At 37.2% G+C, this 12,044-nt stretch overlaps 1 protein-coding gene across 1 annotated transcript in view; it reads right to left on the minus strand.

The window, feature by feature from the left end:
• Positions 1-2,768: 2,768 nt before the first annotated feature.
• LOC128507023 (sialoadhesin-like) overlaps positions 2,769-12,044 on the minus strand; it is a 28,897-nt gene continuing 19,621 nt past the window's right edge. Inside the window, exons 13-21 of the mRNA XM_053477643.1 lie at positions 11,157-11,414; positions 10,276-10,533; positions 9,197-9,451; positions 8,858-9,112; positions 8,563-8,761; positions 8,319-8,358; positions 5,455-5,544; positions 5,286-5,363; positions 2,769-3,513 (exon numbers count right to left, since the gene is read on the minus strand). Of these exons, the coding sequence (XP_053333618.1) occupies positions 3,493-3,513; positions 5,286-5,363; positions 5,455-5,544; positions 8,319-8,358; positions 8,563-8,761; positions 8,858-9,112; positions 9,197-9,451; positions 10,276-10,533; positions 11,157-11,414 (1,454 nt within the window). The 3' untranslated portion in view covers positions 2,769-3,492. The remainder of the gene's footprint in view (positions 3,514-5,285; positions 5,364-5,454; positions 5,545-8,318; positions 8,359-8,562; positions 8,762-8,857; positions 9,113-9,196; positions 9,452-10,275; positions 10,534-11,156; positions 11,415-12,044) is intronic.

The following is a 12,044-nucleotide window of genomic DNA, read 5'->3' on the forward strand; positions in this document are numbered from 1 at the left end:
TTGTGACTCCCATAGACGCTATGCAGTTATATTTACGTATGTAAAATAAAAATCAAAGAAAGTATTATACTGTTGCTTTTATTTATTGTAAAATTAAATAATTTAAAATAAAAATTAATTGTAAAGTTTAAATAAACAAGTTAAAGTTTTCACCCTATACACTACAGTATGAGCCACAACAATAACACATAGTTATCAACATATTACAATATAAAGCCTAACATCAATATTGTTTTAAAAAATTAACACACAAAACACACTGACCTGGTTCAGAGCAAGTTTGCATTAAGAAAAACAAGCTCCTGGACTTTGGATGGGCTCAGTCTGTTTCTTCTGTCAGAGATAATTTGCCCTGTCTTAGAAAAAACTCTCTCAGATGGCACAGATGTCGCCAAATACAAAGTCTAGCCTTCATGACCTCAAAGAGGCTTTTGTATACAGGGGAACTCTTCCTCCACCATGCCGGAGGGTCTGATGTGCGGGGTAAAAGTGGCTCTGCAAGATAGGCCCGCATCTCCATCATTGTATCTAAAGTATAGGAAGTGGTGGCAGAAATTGGCCTCATGCTTGCTACCCTTTCGTCAAAGTCCTCCCAAAACATGGCTGTTGCAGTGACGATTGCAGCACAATCTGGAGCAGTCACCCTGAGTTGGGTTAACATGTGCTGCAGCTGTAGTGATCCTCTTTACGGTCTCAACTGCAGCCTGTTGGTTTACAAAGGCTTGCCTTTTGAATCTTGGGTCCAAGCAAGTAGCATCAGCAAGTTTCTCAAGAAATTCAACTTTGCCAAACTTTCTGTTCATTTCAGCCATGAGGGTGTCCACTAATTCGTTAACAGGTTCTAGACAGGATGGATTTATCTGAAACCTGACAACAATCTTCTGAAGACCTCTTGTCATCAAAATGACTTTGGAGACAGTCACAAACCTATAAAGATGAACAATTATATTTAATATAATTTCTTATAACTCGTAATAATTATTTTATATAAAAAGGAGTTATTTCTACTCTCCTGCTCATAGATCTGATATTAACGTGGTAAATCTTCCCTGCTGTATCTTCCTATCTCCTCTTTCATCTGTTTTTAAAGGTGCGAACGCTCCCACGCTCACCTTCTCATTCTCTGTTCATGTGTCTCTCTCTCTCTCTCTCTCTCTCTTTATCTCCCTGCCCCCCCCCCCCCACCTTTAGACATATACATATATATATGTCTAATGCTTTTGCTTTATTGAAGGTGTTTGATTGTAATAATTTTGGAAAAAACTGTAAAATAAAAACATTTTGCTGCTACACATCTAGTGCTGTTTTAATGAATGTGTTAAATCGTATACATTTTTGGGAAAAATCTGTAAAATAATGGGGGTTCACTGCTAAACATATAGTGGTGTTGCTTTATTGAAAGTCTTTAATTGTATAAATGTAGCAAAAATCTGTAAAATAACAGTTTCACTGATAAACTTCTAGTGCTGTTTGTTTAATGAAGGTGTTTAATTGTATAAATTTAGGAACAATCTGTAAAATAACAGTGTTTCTCTGCAAATGATAAAATAACAATTTCTGTAAATTTTATGTTTTTGAGCATAATATGAACTAGAGTATTTTACCTTAATTTTACGGTTTTTGTTTGCTGCCAGTCATTTAATCGTTTTTTTATGCTTTTTTTTTTTTTTTTTTACAGTGCACGAGGAAAAGCAAAGAGCTTCCATTAGGTAGTTAGTTCACCTACACCGGAAAAGTAATGAATATTTACACAATATCACACTTCCGGTTGAATATCGGCTGATAACACAGTCGAACTGATATTCAGAACACTATTTACTATCAAGAGATTATGATATTTGCTCTACCAATACATATCCTTTCACAACTGGTAGAACCAGTTACTGACAGTTCGCGTAATTAACAGAGATGAAAGTGGTTTTAAATTCTTACCAGTATTATGTACAGTAGCTACAAGGTGAGGAAAATAAACCATGGAGGTTGTGAACAATCCTGAGAAACTTTAACTGCGATTTAAACAGAAATTTACTTTATATTTTAATTTATTTCTAACTTCTGTGTTAGTTAAATCCCAAATATTGTTAAATAGAAAGCTAGTTGGTTATGCAGGGTGTAAATTCCCTTGTTCCACACACCAAGTAGTGCCCTTGATCAGGGGTTAGAAAGGGATTTGGGATTCAACCTTACGTTAGAAACTAGTTAAAAGCTTTGTAGCTCACATTAGTCATAACAGAGATGATTTGCAATTCTACCAAAAGCGAGTGACCTAAATTCCCAAAGGCACTTCACATGCACAGACATAAATGTACAAAAAAGTGCTTTGCATGGAGGAGTGCCTTCTGGTTCAAGTGTCTGTTAACAAATGTTCACCAAGCCTGTATGGCATGTGACAGCCTGCAGTTCAGCGTTACACAAACTCAAGATGTCATGACTGAGAAAGCTGATTTGCACATGGACAAACTAAAGAACAAATGCAGCATTAGATCCCTGTGTTGCTCTGGTTCTCTGTGGAATATGTACAGTAGATGTGTAAGAAAGAGATAAAGTACTCTACAGTAGGCAGCGTTGGGGTTTGTTTTCTTTGCTGCTTAATATTAAATAAAATATAATTAAAGTTTTTATTAAATATAGAAGACAGTAATAAGTCAAGGCAAGGCACAAGTGTTTAAATTCAGCATCTTCTTTTTTTGTGCAAATTTAATTATCATAAGTAAAAACCACTGCTGACTTCTGGACACAGACAGGTAGCACACCAGGTCAAAACCAGGAAGACAGAAAGTAGATTCAGAATCAAACACAAATATAATGCGACAACAAAGTCAGGGCAGAAATAAGCAAACTAATCAGCATGACACCGAACAGGTGAATACATTAGGACAGTTAGACAAAGTGTCATGATGGACGGAAACTAAAACAAATCCGTTTAACATAAACAAAAGAAGGCGGAATAAATGCAAAACAACTAAATACAGTATGGCTGCAATAAAGATGATTTATGTAATTAAAAAATAAATAGAACAAAAGAGTTCAGGATGTTAAGTCGGTAACACTTTATTTAATAAAGACGAAGGTGTTTTCTGTCTTTCTCTCTCTTTCATTTGCCCTTTGTATGAATCTCTCTCTTTCTTTCTCTCTGCATGCATGAGAGCGGAAGAGAGAAAGAGAGAGAGATTCAATCTCTAATTACTTTTGTGGTCTTTCAGACATCGGGATTCAAACTCAATCTCCAGATGGAAGAAAAAGCGCTATTAAGTTGTGCGACTTGGAAGGAAATAAAATCCCACAGTTCCTTAAGGCAATTTAAAAATATGGCACATATAGAAAAACTAAGTATATGATACTGTGTTATGCAAAAGACTTGACAACATTCACTTATTACACAAATGAACCACATGCAGCCAGGCACATTAAATCATTTTAAAATTTCATTCTTGAACCATTGCAAATGTGGAAGTTTTCCTCTCTCTCTCTCTCTCTATGGTGCAGATTATGTCAGTGATGCTTTTTCAAAACCTGTTAAAAAAAACACGCATAACCACACACATGAAAAGTCTAGGGTAGAGGTAAATGTAAGTATATCATTTATAGGTTTAAGAAAAGGCAAAAACACTTGCATATGGCTCTTTCGGAGGTCCATACCTACAGTATATGAAATGTAATCTTATAAGAACTATAATGGGCTGCTACAGCATTATGGATGTGACCTTGGCTAAGTTTACATTTCCAGCCTAAAATGTCTCAATTCCAAACCACAGCATGGGGATTTCATACAGTAGCAGTGCTAGCAATAGCTACTAACACAGTCTGGGTTTCTTGCCCCTTCTGGATGACAGAACTGCTTGCCATCCTCCAGAGCAAAACCTAAAGTTTTAACTAAAATCACAATAAGTTTTTGAATTGGATGAGTGTGCACACAAATCTAACGCATTTTAACCCAGATGGTGCAAGCAAAGACGATGTGCCCGTGCGTGCCATTTCTAATGAAACGGTGGATAAAAGTCACTTGTCATTCTGAATGTGATCCACCCTGATATGCAAATCTGATCTGACGAACTAATCTAAATTAAGCAATGTGGCTTCGAATCTAAATGTAGCCATTCAGACTCCTATTGTTAAAGAAAAAGCCTCAGAGCATGGACAAGCTTAGTATCGGAACTCATTTGCATATAGTAACTCCTATTAGGAACTCTTAATCTCTTCATCTAAAACTAACAAATCCGCAATTACAGATTCGTGTTACGATTCTGGTATTAAACAGGCCAACTTTTATGAACATAAAACACAGATTTGAGAATGTTTTAAAGCAGATTTAATATTTGTAGTGTATCAGTATGGATTGGTAGGAGCCCTATAAATTATGCCTTTTTGGAAACAACTTTTTCATATTTTTTTATGTTTAAAACACAATTCTCAAAGTTCTTATTTAAATTGAAGCTTTTTTATTGGGATTTTATTTCCCATTTGTACACATACCAAATGTATAAGTGCATTGAATTTTTTATTTTATTTATTTATTTTCTTTTGGCAAATTTACAAAAAAATATATATATATATATTTCATAAATTTGAATATGCTTCAAATCTTCAAATTAAATAAGACGTAGGAAAACGCTTTGCATTAAAATGCAACTTTTTAACTACTTTTTAAACTAAATAAAGCTGTACATTAGAGCTTTATTGGAGTTATTCTAGAGACATTTTACAAGCAGTTTATCTCAGACTATCAATTCTCTAGTGCTCTTGCACAGACATCGTGCCCATTCAAGTAAAATAAGCAAGTACCCACTCAATTTTTTTGGATTGGATGGCTGTAGAAACTTCTATTTTCACAGTAGGTGATTTAATGAATCTTACTCATACAACTTTAAAGCCAAAGGTGCTTTTCTGTGATCTTATGTTCTCATTTCAAGTCTGACTGGTGCACACAAATGCCCCTCTGTATTCAGGGTATTTGGTTCATTCTAACTGGAGAGCACAGTGTAGTATTGGCTAGTAGACCGCTCACCAGCATCGCTGTAGGAGCCAAGCAGAGATATCATGAGCAATATCTCACATCATCCCTAGTTAGACTACAGAGGTTCATAGATGGATGGAATAAAAAAAATGTTTTTTTTTAAATAAAATTAATACTACGGCACGGAAGGGGATGGACATAATGAATGCATGATGCCTTATTGTTTTAAATCATATTAAAAATTTATTTGACTTCCAAATGATTTAACCTTTTGTCGTTAGACTAGTAATAGCTATGAGCAAACTGATGATGCACAAAAAGAAGCACTCACTTTTAGTGTGTCATAATCAGAAGTGATAGACCGAGGATTCAGAGCTGCATACGTGTTATCAGGAGGCCGGGGATGAACCTGTAAATGTTGTTAATGATGTTAATGCTTTCTCTGTAACGTATTCTGTTTCCTTTTTTAGGATGACGTGCAACATTGAAACTTAACTTACTGCAAGTGTGGAGTACACATCATTAGATGACCTGGTCATGGGTTGGAGGACAGTGTATGAGCTTTCTTCAGCATGCAGGCCAGCATCCTGCTAAGAGAACATCAGCAATTCCAGGTGTTACTCATAGCAAAATGATAAATTACCAAATATCATTGCTTAACACATGATAATCTGCTGCTAATGTTAAATTACTAACACTGAAAATAAAATGATGCTTGTCTTGGTACTGGGAAATCACAAAGCATAAACTTCCCTGTTCTGGAGCTGGAAAACTTACTGTTACACGCTGACACTAGAGACTCCTTCCATAAATAATACAAAATATTTTAATAATTCTATTATATTATTATCATAATATATTATTATTTTATATATTTTTTGCATGCATGCTTTTTTTTTTACTTATTAAAATAGTTTTTCAAGACTTTTTGTTTGTATTTTTTTCCCATTTTCAAATGCTGGCCCATTTTTTATGTTGCAAATGAATAAAGGTCAGTGAAGTTATCATATATCAAGGACAGTAAAGTTATCATATATCAATGACAGTGAAGTTATCATATATCAAGGACAGTGAAGTTATCATATGAAACAAAATGACAGTGTTGATGTTGGCTGCTGTCAAGACTGCTCCAACCACTCTTTGTTTTTGTTTTTTCCACCAGTGGCATTTTCTTCCAGAAACAAAGGAAAGTCAAGCTAGTCCTGTTTTTTCAGACAGTACATCATTTAATAACTAAAAAAAACACTTTAACCGTTTTATTTCCGTAATAAACTGCTCTGTGCTGTTGCTGACTGCCACCTCTTCTCTGTATAGTATATCATTGAGTATTTTACAATGCGTGAAACAGCGCCCCCTAAATGGTACGTGGTGAATGTGTGGTGAAACACGGTATTGCACTTTTACTTTAAGTTGAAATATTAATAAATCTGAACATGTTATCTTCATATAATTGTCAAGCTGTAATTTGTCAAAAACCATGCCAAGTTGAGTTGTTTAGGTGGCCGTGACTCTTTTATTGCTTATTATTGGTTATTGTGGCTTGCTCCCCTGGATTAGCTGCATATGTTAATTTATTATAGTAAGAAATATGGAAACAATTTGTTTGTAAGGTCATATAACTGGGTTTATAAGTCGTGTGTTTAATACATGTAGGCTAATCAATATTTTGATACGAATGTAAATTAGATGTTTTTGAGTCTGTAATGAATGCATCTTTTTTTTTTTCCCCCGATTTTTCTCTCTAATTTAGTAGTGTCCAATTCCTCCCAGTCACTAGGGGGCTCCCACATTAAGCTTCTACCACCATTGAGTCGGGAAGGCTGCAGACTATCATGTGATTCCTCCAACCCACGCAATGTCACCGACCATCTTTTCAAACTGCTCGCTCACGAATCGTTGGGGGCGGAGTAACACACTCGGAGGACAGCGCCATCCGCCCCCTCCACTTACGTGAGCTCACAGACGCCCCTGAATGGTTAGTAGAGCCGTATTAATGTGGGAGCACGAGTACCTCTCATCCCTCCCCTCTAAGAGAGCTCGGCCAATCAACAAATGCTTCTTTTATTGCTTATTGAATCTTTGCTGAACATTACACGTCTGGTTATGCATTTAGAAGGGGAGTTACATAAATGAACTGTTGCTAACTGTGTGAGAATGTGCCTGACGGTAAACACAAGCATCAGCTGGAATGCAAAGCAGCAACTTTTAGATAACAGGCATTTTATACATACATTTTATATATTGTATAATATATTTTTGTGTAAAGTAATATCAGGCATTGTAGATGTTCATCTGGCTTAAAAGCACAGACAAATGATGTACAAAATACGCACACACACAGTGAAAAAATAAAAAAGCCATGGCACTGTTTTCCTCACTTCTCCTAACATTAATCTCTCAATTTCTTCACTATGACTTCCAGCAGATGTGATAAAGAGACTTTTATTTCTATTGGTTTTACTATGCACTCACCATTCAACACATTTAGGACAAGATCTACATGTATATTGGCTGAGTGAGATCTTGAAAAAGAACAAAAGATGCAACCCAAAGTGGTGGGAAACCAGCCGGTGTCAGGAACATGCTGAGGGTTTGTGAACACCACATGCCTCTGCCTAGCAACCAGCCAGCCATGTCCAGTCTCTGGAGAACGAACTTGATGACCTCAATGTCAGGGTTAAGTTCCAGAGGGACATTTGTGACTGTAATCTCCTCTTCACCTCTCCTTTTTACCTAGAGATGCCAAAACCCAGTGGTGACAGACCACTTTATGCAACCAGCCAAGTTCTTCTTGATTCATTGCACAGACTGAACAATAAAATCGGTAAAGTGAAGGCGAGGTGGCATGCGCCTGATGATGAAGTGGAATAGCACTACCTCTCTACCACCTTAGATGCTTAAAAGACTTTACACTGTTCTCCCCTTACTAAGTAGCTTTTACTCCTGTACTGTTGAGAGCATCATGACGAGAAACATCACAACCTAGTTTGGGAAAAGCAGTGTGATCAACTGAGCGCATCATCCATACTGAGCTCCCTGACCTGCATTCTGTTTATGGCAAGCAATGCTGGACCAAGGCCAGGAAGATTGTGAAGGACCTCAGAAAACCCAACAATGGACTGTTCACTCTGTTGCACTCAGGTAAGCGCTACCGCAGCCTTTGGTCTCTGAACACAGACAACACCCTAGACAAGTCTCATATTTATATATGTACATTACATTTATGCATTTGTAAATATAAAATATATTACAATGTAACCCCCAATTTAACTACCACATCTAACCCTGGTCACCCGGGTTATAAAGGGATATACAGTAGTTATGGAAAAGATTACGTTGTGGGAAAGAGTTCTGTCACACTCACCTGCCGTTTAACTGCATTTCTCTTCCTCCTTTTTCTCGTGCTATTAAAAAAGTCAACATTTGCTTTGAAATAAGACGTCACAACCTTTTAAAAATTTACGCAAATGATGTTACAATAATGATGTGGTCTTGAAAGCAACTCCCAAAGCCCGTGTATTTTATTCTCTATATTAATGTTGAAATTTATACTATGGTTTTAGGAGCATCATCTCATAATTAAATACTTTACATTCATAGTGATTTACCTCACACAAAGAATTCTAGCTATAATAGCTCCGACTACACAGACTCCACAGACAGGAATAACTGCACCCAAACTCAGGGAAATGGAAGTGTCGGTGTTCACAGGTGGTTCGCCATCATTGCTGAGTGTCGGAGTCACTGAACTGCTCTCTAATATCTCACTGGAGGGACTGATAGACACTGAGACAGTTTTAATTAGATCTGTAAAATAAAAAAAAACAAGATATTCCAAAAGTTTAAGAATATTTAAATAGAAACTGGTCATTTAGGTGGATTGCAGTTTCGTAAATTACTTACGCAGAACATTTAGAGTAACATTTGAGTATTTTGCTCCATATTTATTGCTGGACTTGCACCTGTAATCTCCGCTGTCCTCTGACCTGATCTTGCTAATGGTGTAGGTTTTTCCTGTTCCTATAGATGATTTTTCCTTATACCAGGTGTAGGTCTTTACAGGTGGGTTAGCATCACTTCTGCATGTCAGAGTCACTGTAGTGCCCTCTGTTATCTTACCAGATGGACTGATGGACACTGAGACTCTCTTGGGAGGATCTGAAACCCATCACAATGTTTTTTTATGTTGTATTATAATACTTATTCACTGTAAACTGGAACTGAACTAAATGTGAGACTTACACATAACTTTTACAATTACTTTTTTAGAGTATTTCCATCCGTATTGGTTGCTGGAATTGCACCTGTAATCTCCACTGTCCTCAGAGCGGATCTTGGGAATAATGTAGGTTTCTGTTGTTGCTATATGTGATGTTCCTTTAAACCAGGTAATTTCTACAGGTGGGTTAGCATCACTGCTGCAGGTCAAAGTCACTGTACTGCCCTCCATTATCTCACCAGATGGACTGATGGAGACTGAGACTCTCTTAGGAGGTGCTAAGGAAATATTATTATTATTATTATTATTATTATTATTTAGAAATATCCACTACTAATTTATATAGAAACCTGTGAGCACAACTGTGTGTTGTTGGGATATTTTTATATACACCATATACAGTACACACCAATCAGCCATGACAGTATAATGCAAAATGTTAAGCACTATATTAGGTTCCCTTTGTGCCACCTTGCCATATCTGGTCCCTCTGGGCATGACTTCTCAGGTCCTCCAGTGGTATGCTGTGGTGTCTGGTGCCAGGATGCGTGCAGCAGATCATTTTGGTGCTCTGGCCTATGGGGTGCTCTTCAATACTGTAGATCAGACTGATTTGTCTGGTACACCCCATGGTGCATACCTAATAACTGTGTATACTGTGATGTAACACAAATCTGAAACTGAATCTAAATCTCTTGCTTAGATAGCAAACTGTTTAACCTTTAGACCATTGAGGTAAAAACAGTCCAGGAGGAGATGATCAAAAGTTGCATGCAGAATTTGCATCCAAATCAGCTTAAAGAAGACCGTAGTGAGGACTGTAGTGATGTGTAATACACGAATATACCATTGTAGTACTTACAATGCCTCAGGAAAGGCTTACACTGAGCCCAGGGTAAAAGAGAATGAAATGAGACTGAACGCATATTCACTTCTCTTGGGAGCATCCTCCAAAGGCCAGGATTGCAAAAGCCAGCCTTTATTATTATTATTATTATTATTATAATATTCTAATTTTAATCTATTTATAAAGATTTTACCAAATTTACAGAAACATAGGTTTATTCGATCAGAACCTGACATTTAAAATTCAACCACTTACCCACAATATTTAGTGTCACTCCATCAGAGTATTGTTCTCCATATAGATGTTCAAACTTGCACTTGTATTCTCCGCTGTCTTGATGACTGATCCTGTTAATGACATAAGACTGTCCCATGCTTATAAAAGATGAACCCTTATACCAGGTGTAGATCTGCCCAGGTGGGTTAGCCTCACTGCTGCAGTTCAGAGTCACTGTACTACCCTCCACTATCTTACCAGGGGGACTGATGGACACTGAGAGTTTCTTGGAAAGTTCTGAGGAGAAATAATAAATAAATAAAGATGGCATTATTTACATATATCCACAAATTTGCATAAACAAGAAGATGAGCAAGCCAAGGGCAACAGTGTCAAGAAAAAAACAAGGCGGAAATAGAAAAACATTGAGAGGAACCAGACTCAACAGGGAACCCATCCTCATTTGGGTGATGATAGGTAGCAGGAATAGATCTGCAGTCATACCGGCACTGGCAGTTCATGATGTACTTAACATACCATTAAACACAACCTCAGTGGCAGCTGATCCATAAGGGCAGCTGTGTGAAGTCCCACCATATACAGTATAGTACACAACAATCAGCCATAACATTACAGTGCAAAATATTAAGCTCTGTAGGTTCCCCTTGTGAGACTAAGTGAATGAAATAAGAATGAATGCATATTAACTTATCTTGGCAGCACCCTCCAAAGGCCAGGATTGCCAAAGCCAGCACAAAGGGGGCTTTTTTACTTCACAAAAATGGAAGGTATTTTAATTTCTATCAATTTATAAAGTTGTTATTAAATTTACAGAGACATACTGTAGGTTTATTCAATCAGAACCTTAAATTTAAGCCCTCTGTAGTTTTTTTTATTTGTTCCAAAATCAAACCACTTACCTACAATATTTAGTGTCACTCCATCAGAGTATTGTTCTCCATATAGATGTTCAAACTTGCACTTGTATTCTCCGCTGTCTTCATGACTGATCCTGTTAATGACATAAGATTTTCCCATGCTTACAAAGGATGAACCCTTATACCAGGTGTAGATCTGCCCAGGTGGGTTAGAATCACTGCTGCAGGTCAGAGTCACTGTAGTACCCTCCACTATCTTACCAGGGGGAATGATGGACACTGAGAGTTTCTTGGAAAGTTCTGAGGAAAAAAAATAAATAAAGATGGCATCATTTACATATATCCACTAATTTGCATAAACAAGAAGATGAGTCAAGGGCAACAGTGTCAAGAAAAAAACGAGGTGGAAATAGAAAAAACATTGAGAGGAACCAGACTTAACAGGGAACCCATTCTCATTTGGGTGATAATACATAGCAGGAATAGTTTCCTTTCAAAAGCTATACTCGATGCTGCGTGAAAACGCTATGGGAACATCTTTCTGTGTTGCCGGTTGTGAAGCATGTGTGTATCAAACATGCCAAATTTTGGCATATATAACCTCGGTCATGTGACGTCATCTGATGAAGCGCACCTGCAGGTTATAATTAGGAGTGAACTGGAAACATTCCTCAGATCTTTTTGTCTTAATGACAGCCTAGTTGTGTTTACGTGTGTGTGTGTAAACCAGCAAAAATAAGAAAGTGTTTAACTCACTGATATGGCAGAGTTATAAACGAGATGTCCCTCCGTGTGTGATAAATCCATATTGGAGGGCGATCTCCACACTTACTGTTTCGATTAAGTAGCTTCGCGCGCGGCTCGCATTCCGTAACTCATCATGGAGGTTAGAAAAGGGAGAGAGCGTCGTTGTGGCTCCGCCCCCCGGCC

This window comes from Clarias gariepinus, chromosome 18, assembly GCF_024256425.1.
Source record: "Clarias gariepinus isolate MV-2021 ecotype Netherlands chromosome 18, CGAR_prim_01v2, whole genome shotgun sequence".
Classification (NCBI taxonomy): domain Eukaryota; kingdom Metazoa; phylum Chordata; class Actinopteri; order Siluriformes; family Clariidae; genus Clarias; species Clarias gariepinus.